The sequence below is a fragment of the Anabrus simplex genome, chromosome 1, assembly GCF_040414725.1.
Source record: "Anabrus simplex isolate iqAnaSimp1 chromosome 1, ASM4041472v1, whole genome shotgun sequence".
In the NCBI taxonomy this organism is placed as follows: Eukaryota; Metazoa; Arthropoda; class Insecta; order Orthoptera; family Tettigoniidae; genus Anabrus; species Anabrus simplex.
The window spans coordinates 966761844-966776495 of NC_090265.1; the positions used below are offsets into that span (position 1 = coordinate 966761844).

The 14652-nt window shown below is 40.9% G+C and overlaps 2 protein-coding genes across 3 annotated transcripts in view; one reads left to right on the top strand and one right to left on the bottom strand.

The window, feature by feature from the left end:
* The window catches only part of Nup50 (nuclear pore complex protein Nup50), a 69902-nt gene extending 60302 nt beyond the window's left edge, over nucleotides 1–9600 (bottom strand). The window contains exons 1-2 of the mRNA XM_067136791.2: nucleotides 9454–9600; nucleotides 8972–9147 (exon numbers count right to left, since the gene is read on the bottom strand). Of these exons, the coding sequence (XP_066992892.2) occupies nucleotides 8972–9133 (162 nt within the window). The 5' untranslated portion in view covers nucleotides 9134–9147; nucleotides 9454–9600. The remainder of the gene's footprint in view (nucleotides 1–8971; nucleotides 9148–9453) is intronic.
* Nucleotides 9601–9711: 111 nt separating this feature from the next.
* LOC136857830 (PHD finger protein 21A) overlaps nucleotides 9712–14652 on the top strand; it is a 203127-nt gene continuing 198186 nt past the window's right edge. For both annotated transcript variants that reach the window (XM_067136792.2, XM_067136793.2), the window contains exon 1: nucleotides 9712–10048. In XM_067136792.2, the coding sequence (XP_066992893.1) occupies nucleotides 9959–10048 (90 nt within the window). In that variant the 5' untranslated portion in view covers nucleotides 9712–9958. The remainder of the gene's footprint in view (nucleotides 10049–14652) is intronic.

Below are 14652 nucleotides of genomic sequence, written 5' to 3' on the forward strand. Positions count from 1 at the left end.
CATCTGGGAAAAGTTAAAAATAGGTGAATTAACCTAAATTGAAAAGGTGAAGGCGATGTACATGAAAAGAGCAATGGGAGTAGGGAAGATAGCCTCCTCACGACTTCTATACGAGATGATGGGAGAAACATACTTCATAGAGGACATTAGGACCCAACAGCACCTACCATCAACAGGACCATATCAAGAGCTACTAAAGAAACCAAAATAAGAAGAGAGAAGAAATACAGCTGGAATTCTACAGCTCGCCTGCTATGGTGGACAAGTCCTGGACCAGAGAAAACCAGCAGCAAAGACATGTGATAGCCAGACTCTCAGTACATGGCTTTCACTACAAGCTGTGTATTAACAAGCGATTTCACAAACCAGACGTAGATTGCGGGTGTGTGCTGTGCAGCAAAAATTGTGACACATACCACATACTAAAGTGCACGAAAAGAACAAAGTCAATCACAGTCTACAGTAAGGACCAAGATGCTCAACTGAGCGCACCTTCTTCTTATTATTAATAAATTTGAAAGTAAATTTAATTCCCCATGTTTTGGAGCAACAGACGGGAAACATGTTGTTACAACGGGTCCGCCCAAGACTGTGTAGAAATTCTTTACCTATAAAGGTACATTAAGTATCGTGCTCTTTGCAGTTGCAGTTGTTTTACTTATATCAATACTGGCAATACTGGGAGAGCATCTGATGGTGGATTTTTTTTCAATAGTAGACTTAGAAATGCCATAGAGTCCAGGTGTCTGAACCTTCCTGAAGCCGTTTTGGTTGGAGACAAGTTTCCACTTACTCCCTACTTGATGAAACCATTTTCTAAACTGGTCCCCTGAGCTACAAAGAAATAAATTCTCAACTATAGCCTCCGTGTCGATGGGACAAATGAACCACTGCACGATGAGTGGTTAACATTATAAGTTAAACTGTACCACTGCGCAAATATCTGCTCCCTCTCACCGCGTGATGCCATGGTGGACTAAATTATTACAATGGGATTTCTGAGTGTTTTATATGACAACAATTGATTATTATTCCAAACTTGCAGAAAGTTGTCACGTAGGAAGTTTACAAGAAAACAGTTCGTACAAAATCACTACTAATGTGATAAGAAAAATATTAGTTCACCAGATGCTCTACCATTTCACATTAGAGGAAACATAATGATGTTTGTACAATATTAGTGGTGATAACGAGATAAATGTTCATATACATATTCAACTGACCTATGTAAGGCATTTGATAGGGTAGCTCACTCCGCTGTACTCATCACTGTAAATAGGGAACTTCTAAAATTGTGTGGATATAGATAATGTTTTAACTTCTTGTAAACATTCTCAGATACAACAGTATACTTGCGATGCTTCTCTCCAGAAATAAAGAAAGACCAAAAAGCATAAATACAGGACTAAATGCGTGATAGAAGAGGACGGTGTTCAGGTGCAGTTAAATAACATAAAATCAATCTACTGTTCATATTAAGTCTTCTAAAAACATATGTTTAGGAGGGCACGTATATTTCACTATTTTTGTGTGTAAATGACCAGGACTTCGGTATAATTCTGACCAATGACTGAAAATGTCCACTCCCGTATAAAGCGGATGAGCGAGTTTTTAGGCCTAAAAACGCTGGCAAGATTTTGGGGCCAAGTAGACAAAATATTATCATTGCCGGTTTAGACCCTAGCTTTCTGAGCCCAAGTTGGCTGGTTTGAGCCTGGCTCAGTCCAGTGATACTTGAAGGTGCTCAAATCCGTCAGCCTCTTGTAGACAGGTTTACCGGCACATGAAAGCACTGATGTTGATTCCCTTAGGGAACCTGAAATATTTGTCTCCAATGAGTGAATTTATATTACCTGGAAAATTTATAATGACCAATAACGGTCCACTTGTATTGGTATTATAACATTAAAGAACTCCCATGGGAAAAATTCCGACACCTCAGCATCTCCGAAAACCATGCAAGTACTTAGTGGCACGTAAAGCCAATATTATTATTATTGTCGATGTTTTCTAAACATAACAAGTGGAAATATGACGCTCGGTTGTGGTTTCAGCCTATTATGGAGTTTTTATGTAGCTTTTCCTGAATTGGATGACTTGCTTTAAGATTTAAATTCATAAAATCATTTCCGTTAATGGAAAGGGAGAGGGGTAAATTATATGACTGAATGATTAATTAACTTAATCCTCAGTACCGCATATTGTCAAAACTATAATGAATATGAATATCTGTTAGATTCAGGTCAAATGGACAGTATCACTATTGACCTATCCAAGGTTTTTGACAGGGTGGATCATGGGAGATTACTACAGACCGGATTTTAAAGGGAATATTTTTTTTTTTAATTTAATTGGGAACAAGAAATAATTGATACTATGCGTGAAAACTGTATTTAAAAGACACAGATGGTCTTGTGACAAAGGGAGAGGAAAGGGCTAGGAGTAGGAAGAAACTCAAGTTTGCTGTGTTTTAACTTTCCATTTTTCAAGCCCTTGTTCCCTTTTTCTCCTACATCAGTGCTTATTTTCTCTTCTTTTAAGAATGTATGGCAAAAACCTCAAGAATTTCACTTTGAGAGAAAATACCTGCATAAAATACTGATGCAGCGTAAGGGAAAAAAGAATTAACACAGGTTCTATATCGAACTCACCCCAGAGATGAACTGTCCACTGCACCCTTTCACCCCACCCGCAGGTGTTGTTGGACTTGGCGCATCCAATCCACAATGTGTGAAGCAGTTACAGTCGCTTGCTCACTTGAGTAGCAGAAGCTGAGCCATAGAGAATAGCATGCACCGTTAAGTGGCAGCAGGAAGCAGCAGTAGCTTGTAATATTGCCAAAATTAATCTGCTGAATATATGCCATTGATGGTAAATTTATAAATGCACAACACCTGAATGAACTCTTGTCCCTTACATATTGAGATCAAGGCGATGATCAGATACTTCACACAAATTCATCTCTATAAATCTGGTGACATGCAATATTTGGCATTCATCACGACACTGACTAAGTTTAACCCTTAAAGTGGCGGTCATTTACACTGTAGTGGCAGCGATATTTTACCGGTGTTGCAGACTCTTAGTATAAATTGTGCCAAAATTCGTTGACATGTTATGCATACTAAAACAGCACACCCTTTTATCCTACAAAGAACAAGGAATAAGAAGATGATGATACTAAAGCAGTTATGTATCATCCAAAGAACGTAAGACCAAAAATATATTGAATTTATATATACTATTTATTTTTGAAAAAAGTTTTGCTATATATAATATGTTTATATTTAGGTAAATTTTAAAAAAATGACATATACAAAAGAAGCACCAGTTCACAGTACATACTTATGTACCAGTATATAGTTCAAAATACTGTAATGGTTATGGTGCCCGCCATGCCAACTTGCTATCGGCCGTATCGCCCCCCCCCCCCCCCCTCCTTACGTGACCGTGCCAATCACAAGCAGTGATTAAGTGATGGGCCGGCCCTTCTCTCTTCTGTCCGTGGTCGCGCCGCATGGGATGACGGAAATTACTCGACTATTAATCTGGAGTCTTCCATCTTGCGAGGTTCCTGGATTCATTTGAGCATCCAGACTGTTCTAGAAGGGCTGGCGCAGGTACATAAGAGCAGTTACGTGCCTGCAGTTAGTGAGAGTTAGACGGAGTGAGTGTGTGAGGAGCAAGATTGAGTTCACTGATGTGAGTTAGCGAAGAGCGCAGTCAGTGATAGCCTGAGCTGAGGTGTCAGTCTGATGGACTATCTGTCTGTTGGAGCCGAGGACTCGTTCCCGTTTCGTTGACGTTGTGCATGTGTATCTCTTGGGGCCGGCTGCTGCAGAAGAACCTTGGGTGTTCTGGAGTAGCGCGAAGGGAACACTGGGTGCCGACGCGTGAAGACTGCGGAGTTTGACAGATTGAGTGAACAGCGGATACTATCCCGACCTGCGAGACTGACGTGTAGGCTGTGGACTGTGACAGCGCTAACGAGTGTGACTGAGAGAGTGTACTGTAAATAATCTACGATTGTGTGTGTGTGTCATTGTAGATGGAACATGAGAAACTAAGACAGAGAGCGCGAACCGTGTAAGTGTGTAACCGTGTGCTTGTGTAAGTTGTGGCTCGGCTATCATCTGTGTGTGTGCGCAAATCTGTAAACATAATTGTTACGAGTTAGTTAATAAATCTTAGAAATAGGTTGCTACCAGGTTCTGTACTCATTTATTTACTTATTTACCCCGCCAACACGTCACAACTGGCGTCAGAAGTGGGATGGACAAGTGTGATAAACTAGTGGATAAACTCTTACGTTAAAACTGGTGTCAGAATCGAGTACCTGGTAGCGAATTTTGTACTCGACAGAAATTTCTACTAGCGAAATGAATTCCGAACAGCTTCAGATTTTTCTAAGCAAGTTTAGTGAGCTTGAAAACAAAATCTTATCTACCGACGGCGAACTCGTTAATGAACTGAATGGAGTTCTATCCCGGACCAGCTGGGAACAGACTTAAGTGATTGGAAGAGTGAGCAGTTAAAGTTAGAAAACGAAGTGCGTTCTCTGGAAACCGAGGTCGACAATGACGAAGTGCGGGACGACAACGAACTGGACGAGAAGTGTCCGAAGAGATGCCCGCTGTTGTGGAGTCCGGAGTTCGAGGCCCAGCGGTGGCAGTGAGTGCCCTGCGTGCAGAAACAATGGCTGTGGAGACGCGAATGAATCCTGCTAGCAGCGACGGCGGCTCCACCATCGTGAAGTTGGAAGCCCTACAGGACGACGGGATTACTTCCAAGAGAACATGCCAGACCCAGTGCGAGACTGGGTCGACGTCCAAGAAGAGTGCCGAATACCCGATCGCCGGACTATGTGTACAGAAGATGATAGTTCAACGCAACCCCCAGGCAAGTTCGACCTACGAGGAGGTTGTGGGAGTGCTTCACGTACGCTAATGAACTGAACGGAGTTCTATCCCAGACCAGCTGGAAACAGACTTAAGTGATTGGAAGAGAGAGCCACCTACCGAGTACAGCTGCAGGAGACGACTCAGCACACAGATATAATGCCGCGGATAATCGACGCCGAGATTGAGCGACTAGGCGACGTGATTGTGGAAGAATTATCCCGAGGGGACCACAAGATCAAGGCGGCTGACGCCTGTGATAAACTACGTGGCGCCGAGATCCCTCCAGGGAGGATGATCGGCAAGAAAAAGAACTTTGCAAGTGATAAAAATCATTGTTGTCCGTATTGAAGATACTGAATGTAGGATGCTAAATGGTTTATTCTGTCACCTATTCAATACATATAAATTTTACATTTAGGAATTTATTATTAAAGAACTACGAAGAGGCTCTGATGATGGCCCACGAGACAGAGACAGCGATTGCAACGGCACGGTTGGAGGGACCCGTACAAGGAGACGGAGCAGCAATGGAAGACAAACCGATGACCAACGAACGACGATGCCACCTGACCAGGACACTTGTTCCGGCACGAAGCTGCGTGCGGGTACGAACATCAAATTCCGCACCCCGGAAGAAAAGGAAATTCAGCAGGGCTAAATCTGGGACGAGCAAACCAGTCCCGGGCATCACACCAGAGGACTACGAAGGCGCTCAATCCCTGAAAGTGGACGCGGGTGTGGAGAAAAGGAAAACCACCGAAGTTCCAGCTGCCACGCGAAGACTTGCTGATCGTTATCAATGGGAACGAGGACACAGTCGACCGGACCCAGTGGATACCTCATGGGAAGGTGGTGGCCAACCGAACAAACCGTATTGCAGCATATCGTGGAGCAGCTCGGGACGAGCAGCCTTAAGGAGGGGGCAATGTAATGGTTATAGCGTCCGCCATGCCATCTTGCTATCGGCCCCACCCCCCTTACGCGACCATGCCAATCATAAGCAGCGATTAAGTGATGGGTGGGCCCTTCTCTCTTCTGTCCGTTGTCGCGCCGCATGGGACGACGGAAATTACTCTATTATTAAACTGGAGTCTTCCATCTCGCAAGGTTCCTGGATTCATTTGAGCATCCAGACTGTTCTAGAAGGGCTGGCGCAGGTATATAAGAGCAGTTACTTGCCTGCAGTTAGTTAGTGAGAGTTAGACGGAGTGAGTGTGTGAGGAGCGAGACTGAGTTCGCTGATGTGAGTTAGAGAAGAGCGCAGTCAGTGATAGCCTGGGCTGAGGTGTCAGTCTGATGGAGTATCTGCCTGTTGGAGCCGAGGACTCGTTCCTGTTTCGTTGACGTCATGCGTGTGTATCCCTTGGGGCCGGCTGCTGGAGAAGAACCTTGGGTGTTCTGGAGTAGCGCGAAGGGAACACTGGGTGCCGACGTGTGAAGACTGCTGAGTTTGACGGATTGCGTGAACAGCGGATACTATCCCGACCTGCGAGACTGACGTGTAGGCTGTGGACCATGACAGCGCTAACGAGTGTGACTGACTGGCTGAGAGTGTACTGTAAATAATCGATGACTGTGTGTGTGTGTCATTGTTGATGGGACATGAGATACTAAGAGATAGAGCGCAAACCATGTAAGTGTAACCATGAGCTTGTGTAAATTGTGGCTCGGCTATCGTCTGTGTGTGTGTGTGTGTAAATCTGTAAACGTAATGCTTACGAGTTAGTTAATAAATCTTAGAAATAGGTTGCTACCATGTTCTGTACTCATTTATTTACTTATTTACCCCGCCAACACGTCACAATACCTTTCTTAGCTGGAAAAAATATACAACAATCAATAAAACAATTGTACGCTACCACCTATACATTTAACTCAGTCACTTGAGTCAGTCTTTCTTTTTTCTCCACGACTGTCAGGCCACCAGAAGTGCACCAGTTTATGATAACACCCCTGGTGAATGCCACCGTTACATCCTGAACACCAGAATGTAGACTACTACTTCTCTTGCAAGCACACAACACATAGGCGATTGTTATTCTGTGGAAGTTTTTCGAGAGCATGAGAGGAGCCTCCTGCATGACCTGTTGGCCTCACAACTGGAATTGGGAACTGTTCAATTAGCAATCTCCTAACTATACTGACCATGAAGTCTTGTCTTGCTAAAGGCTTATCAGTGTTCTTTATGTACAGGATGTATGCATCAAATAATACCATATCTAGGAGATATGAAAAAATTTGCTTCCAGTACCTTCTGGTCGGTCTAGAGCAAGTGGCATGGTAAATGTACTTATTTATTATCTACATCTCTCATGAAGATAATGTACTTATGAATCAGTAGTGGACTCAACCCTTCATTTCCCTTTCGGCAACAAGATTTCTCATCATTACTCCAGCCTGGCTGACAAGACTTTCACACCAGCGGAACGACTGTCGTCTGTTTACACACTCGCGGTCTTCTCAGGAAGGATGTTGTGAAGTGGTGCTCAGTGCTGCCAACCTCTGTACTTAGAAGTGGTGCTTCGATAGCTGATGGGGGTGATTATTGTTACATGATTGGAGAGTTTTTCTTGCCGTGCTCATGTTAGGATAGGACTTGGGCAAGACCAGTGATATAGGGACAATCAAAGGGGGTCTGGGAGCATAAGCCCCCAGGTTAGAAGCCGCGAAGCGGCTCTAGGCCTCTAGTTTCATATGGAAACACAATTGGTGTGGACTGGTTCTTGCCGTGCAGATGTTAGGATAGGACCTGGACAAAACCATTGGTCTGGAGTGGTTCTTGCCCCGTGGCTGTAAGGATAGGACCTGGACAAGACCTGTAATATGGGGACGACAGCAGCGCATTCATTCTTGCGCTTTTATTCTGCTGGGGTTGCTAACGAATTATGATTCACGGGAACGAGATCACGAGCCACTTTACATTGGCCAATAGGGATACAAGTAGCTGCTTCAGAAATGAAAATGGTGTGTAATACTCTTTATTAGGTTATAAAAAATGTAATTCTTGGGGTGGGATGGTGGGTTTCTGGACATCGCAATGAACACATCTCTTCTCTGAGGTGCACTCCAGTAATATTTCATTAATTTCCACTTTCATTAGAAACATGTTGTCAGCTGGGCTGGAGAAATGTCAATTTCTGTCTAACGACTGCCACAAAATGTATCTCACTAGCCAGCAATTCAGTTCGCCAGAAGAATGAGGAAATGATTCAGTATTGCTGATATGAGTACATAACACTTCAGGTTGATATCAGAAGGAAAACTGGCGACTAAACGTAGCTGGCTCAGCTGAGACATACGTATAGCCAGTCGCTGAGTATGTAGCAGCTAGCAAAAGACAGCGGGATTATGACGCTACTTCGGCAACGTTTTACATTCCATTAGTGCAACATGCTATTATACAAACTATTTCACTATAATGACCAAACATTTATCCTTTGTTTGACTTGTAATTAGCACATTTCGATGAATAATTCAATTATCGAAATAAAAATAAAGATCATGACAAAATGCCTGATATCAGGCGTTGCCACTGTGCAAAAGCATAAAATGCCTGATATCAGGTGTTTGCCACTTGGAGGGTTAAGTAGTATGTTCTGAGTTATCAGTGGAGAGGTGGCGTGGAACAACATTAGTATACAAATAAGCTTGAGTGGACAAATTGGAGCAAATATCCATTCATAGGACGAGGAGTAAGGGATTGGAATAACTTCCAAGGGAAGACGTTGCAATTCGCTTTGACATTTTAAAGAATAAATCTAAGGGCAGAAATACAAACAATAACATAAATCCAACTGTAGCAAATCAAGTATCGTATTATTCAAAATAGAGACATCAGCACTATGTTCCATGTTCTTTGCTGTTGAGAGGGAATTTGCCGCCTGGGCGACAGGCGTAAATGCAGGTCATTGATGATTGATTTACTGACATAACACAAGGCGAAAAGGGTAAACAGGAGGCACATGAAAAACTGTCTCGTAAATTTATAATCACCACCACACTTTCAAGTTACGGCTAAAAAAGACACAAAGTGTAAACAAACTTAATATAAAAGTAACGGGCTTACTCACAGGTGAATCTGTAACACCTGTAGATCTTCGTTTAGCAGCTTTAATAACTCTTCTCTCTATAACATCAGGTGCAGCTTTTTTGAAAGTTCCTCTCTCTTCAGGTTCTTCCACGTCGTTCCAATTGTCGTGATTTAATTCAGACGTTGCAATTCGCTTTGACATTTTAAAGAATAAATCTAAGGGCAGAAATACAAACAATAACAATAAATCCAATTGTAGCAAAACAAGTATTGTATTATTCAAAATAGAGACATCTGCACTATGTTCCACATTTAAAATTCATTTACATTTCTACTGAATGAAAAAGTACGGTACTAAATCAAAAAACAACACTGGCTTAAAGGTTAAGTTTCAAACACCGCCACACTGCACCAGTCGTCATAAAATTATTAACATTACTAATAAATTCTCGTAGATAAGCCCGAAAATATATCAGTACGAATATAAATGACTTTCAAGAAGCAGTTATGTGTATTACTCACTCAATATAACAACACAAATTTCACATAACACACAGTCAACATCAGCACATTAAAACTCCTAAACTCCGCTCACGCCGCTTGTAGTGAATCGGATCAACACAGAACACATTTCCCCTTCCCCTGCCGTATTACCAGCAAAGCACTGGGATCGTATCAACGCTACAAAATATAATTCTTTAATGAGTAGCGAATATTGTGTTACTCTTGTAAGTTCTCCTTTCAGTAATGGATTTCCAACCATTGTACGCTTTTTGGAGTAAATATTTTACTGTAACTTGCCATAGAGGGGTAACAATTGAATAATTTTAATTTGAAAACTAGGCCAGCGCAAGTTGGAGTTAGTTTCTTTTTATTTTCATTTTATTTCATTTCGTGCTGCGAGGATACCAACACTGCCACCATCAGAAAGCGCTTTGACTGGCGGTGTGCTGTCGGAAGTTGGAAATCACCGGGTGGCTGGCTAAATTTGCATGGTTATTATCTCACTTGGTTAGGTAAATACTGCATGATACTCGTCATGGAGATATCGAAAGCGCTTAAGGAGGATATAATGAATATCCAGCAACAGCTGAAAAATGCCATCCAGAATCATCAGGTGAGAAACTTTGTAATGATTTAATATTATCTGTCCGCTCGGCAGATTTCCTTCCATTTAGCACAGGCGCACTTGCCAAACAATTCTTACGAAGTTGTATTTTATATCAAGTTGAATATTGCTGTAATCCTTTTGCCTTTTTTCTTGCATGCATTGTTTGGGGAAAGAAGAGTATCAACTATATTTGAGAGGGCTTAAACATGTTCTCACGAAGAGTTTATCAGTTCTTTAACGCATTACAGCCGGAGTTCAATCTGTTTTAGAACTACCGTCGTACGGATAAAAACAATATTGATATACTTTGTGTTCGTTTCTCTTTCTTTTTTGGTGAAATATTCATTTGGCTCCAAAATACCTTTTTGGTCTCTTTTGTTTTCTTTCAGCTCTTTAATGTTTCTGTAACAATTGCACCAATTCTCGGAAATCACTCCGAACAAAATTATTTTATAATATTGCAGAAGGATATTTCCAGTCCAGTGCCAACTTTTGCGCTATTGATTTCTTCTGTTACGCATATAATGAAATCTTCAAGTTATTCGCAACTGCTTTTTTCTTTTTTCTGCATCACATCAGTATTGATTTCAAAACTTAGGAGAAACAAACAATATTCCAACAAGTTTGCTGGCCGTCGAGGTCTTTATGACACAATCCGCAGTCTGTGCAGATTACATACCATACTTAAGTTGGAAACTTGGAACAGTTGGGGCTAAATGTTTGTTGTTGTTGTTGTTGTTGTTGTTGTTGTATTTAAACTAAGAAGTTTGTCGTTGTCCCAGTATTTAGTAATGCGCGAGAACGATGTTTATCCTATGCTGGTCCAACAATTCTGACATTTGCAGCATTATATGAAGAGCGCAGTCCAATCCTGAAGTTTTCCTCTCCCCAGATTGTTTCGTAAATCACAATAATCATAGTAGAACAAATTCCACACCCGGATTTTATGAAACTACGGTGAAACATTTGCGTGACGTTATTTTTAGCCTCCACCGAGGAAAACTCTTTCATTATCAAGTTGAGAATGAATGATTGAAGTCCCCCCTATTTTACCGATACCAAGCCGTACTTAATTGGCATAGTCTGGCTATTGAAAATATTGTCAGCATAGTTTAACAGGGTGCACCGAAAGTTGTGAACATTTATCGAAGTTTTCCCTTATGAAAATAGCACTTCATGGAGTTAGGAATTCTCCGATAAAAGAATGATTTTTATTCTGAACTGGGAGGTTTTAGGTTCATAAATGTATTTAGGCGTGGTCGTGTTTGCATATTATAAATCTCATTCCGTATTGGCTGTTATCACTTTACAAATAAAAAGTATTTATATGATCCTCCTTTTCAATACAAAAGAACCATCTATATATTAGATGGGACGATAGCTGTACAGGTGTCAGCCTAATCTAAATGCCCATCCTCAGCAGAAGCTCAATATTACATTTATACAAACAAATTAATTCCACACACTTCATCAGTACATTTTTATTTGTTTGTATAAATGTAATATTGAGCTTCCACTAAGGATGGCCTTTAGATTAGGCTGAAACATGTATAGATATCATCCCATCTAATATAGATGTTTGTTTTGTATTGAAAAGGAGGATCATATAAATACTTTTTATTTATGAAGTGAAAACACGTGGTCATGTTGACACACATTTCTTAATTATTGCTCTCCTTTCTGGAACTTTTGTCAATTACACCCACTAACTTTATTGTTACACCACCTACAGAAATTATTATTATTATTAATAATAATAATAATAATAATAATAACAAAGGCTCAAATAGGTCAGAAGGTATTCTGAAAGAGATCCTTAAATTGATATTGATAAGATTATTAAGGAATTTGTGTACAGCTGTACACAAAATGAAGATCAGAAAGATTGGTATGATAAATGGTTGTGTTGCTCTGTGTGTATTTACATTGTTTGTCAGCCCCCCCCCGTCTCGTCAATTTGCTGAATAGTGCCATTGGTTAGGCTCTTGTTTACTTTGCTTAAATGACAGGATTTAATCCTTATGCAGTTTGACATTCAGAAGTGCTTACATTTGTAGGACACATCGATCGATTTATCTTATTTAGCGCACCTGTAACCCACAGCTATAATCACATAGCAAATGAAATTAATACACATAACAAATGTATCATAGTAACATTTACTGTATTTGAAAGAAGGAAAAGAAGAAACAGACAACTTAAAACATCAATTTAAGATGTACAAAATAGCTACCACCACCGCCAGGAACTGGGCAAGATCATCATCATCAATCAATGATCTGCATTTAGGGCTGTCACCCAGATGGTAGATTCCCTACAGTTATTTACCAGCTTTTTAAAAAACATTTTCAAAGAACTTGGAAATGTACCAAACGTTTCCCTTGATCATTTATTTCACTTCTGTTCTCCTTGCCTTATAAATGAATATTTACCCCAATTTGTCCTCTTGAATTCCAACTTTATCTTCATATTATGATCTTTCCTACTTTTAAAGGCTCTGCTCAAGCTTATTAGACTAGTTTGTCATTCCACGCAAATTCTCCACTGACAGCTTGAATTTTAGTCAAGCATCTCGTCTCCTTACTCCCAAGTCTTCGCCGCCGAAAGTTTGCAACATTTTCGTAACACTACTCCTTTCTCAGAAGTCACCCAGAACAATTGTTCTGCTTTCCTTTGTCTTTCTTCCAATTCTCATATATATATATTTTGTTTTAACAGTTGAATTTATGTTGCACCGACACAGATAGGTCTTGTAGTGACAATGGGATAGGAAGTGGCCATGGTCTTAATTCAGGTACAGCCTGTTTTGAAAATGGGAAACCACGGAAAACCATCTTCAGGGCTACCGACAGTAAACCCACTATCTCCCGAATGCAAGCTTATAGCTGCGTGCTGCTAATTGCATGGCCAACTCGCTCAGAAATTCTCTTATGAAGTAGTTCTGATGAGGGTCCCATACACTGGAACCATATTCTAACTGCAGTCTTACCAAAGACTTTATTTACATCCTCACTACAATCCCTAAATACTCTCAAGCATGTGAAGAGATCTGTAACCTTTCTTAGAAACCTCGTTTACCCAAATGATCATTCCTTATATAAACACCTGGGTACGTACAATGTTCCCCATGAGGTAATATTAGTAGAGCCTTGCGGAGATATACAAAATAGTATGCTCATCCGCACTTCCTTCATCCGCACCGGCATCCGTGAAAGGTTATCCGTATCCGCAGATATTGAAAATATTTAACTACAGTATATTACACCTAAGGTATTGAAAAGGATAGATCTGTTATGAGGGATTTTCACTTGCGACAACTACTGACCTACTGACCTTTGTTCCTTCTTCCATTAATTGCAGACGGGAGTCAGTTAAGCTTAGGTTAGATTTACGGCTTTATGATCTTAAGGATCATATTCTTTATACAGGGCGCGCATAGATGATTGAAGCAGTTTCAAAAAAATCCTGTTTGTTTATTATTTGTTGTAACATTACAAAATTATATAGACAGACAGAAAAACTCACAAGTTATTTTATGAGCCTACAAGTGCTCGATATGTGCTCCATGAGTAACTCTACACACATCAACTCTATAGTCAAGTTCGTCCCACACTCGATGTAGCATGTTGCTGTGAATTTGACCAAAGGCGTTGATGATGCGGGCCCGCAGTTCTTTCGCGGGCTATGTTCAAAACTGCATCGCACACGCTCAACTGTTCCTTCAGGCACACTAGGCCGGTCTGTTGATTTTCCCTTGCACAGACATTCCGTGGTTTTGAACTGTTCATACCATCGGCGAATGGGTTTGGCACTGGGTGGATCTTTCCGATACTTTGTTCTAAAGTTCCGTCGCACGGTCGTCACGGATTGGCTGGAATGAAATTCTAGAACAGCATACGCTTTTTCACTGTTATTCGCCATCTTTGCAACTGTTGGAGTAGAGGACGCATCATGTCTGCCAGATGTTGCAACTGTTGCGCTCTCGCGGGCGATGGGGAAGCACAATGTATGAAGGGCTATTCAAAACAAAACTTTGAGGGATACTAGCCTTACAACATTAAACACCTCACCATATCTCTTATGATATGGTTAGAAATAATTGACGAAACTGCTCAAATAATTTGTGCACGCTCTGTACATATAGGAAAACATATAAAGGTCCCCTGTTAATCATTCCAGTATCAGATAATGCTTCACCTACTCTAATTCTCTGAATTTTGTTTTCCAGAAATGTAGCCACCCATTCAACCACTCTTTTTTCTAGTCCAATAGTCCTCATTTTCGTCAGTAATCTCCCATGATCTACCTTCTGAAAGTCTTGGATAGGTCAGTTGCATTACAGTCTATTTGACCTCCTGAATCTAAAATATCTGCCATAACTTGTGGGAATCCTAAAAGTAGAGCTTCAGTGGAATAACCTTTCCTAAACCCGAACCACCTTCTATCAAACCAGTTAGTAGTTAGTATGCATGAACAAGAAAAGGGACCACTTCTCGGTCAGCAGTTCATGAAATGATTGTAAAAAAACCACTGAAGGGGGTAAAATTTTTGATACCTATGTATTGCTTAGACCGTCATCTATCACTGCGTGAATGTAAAAGCCCTCTGAC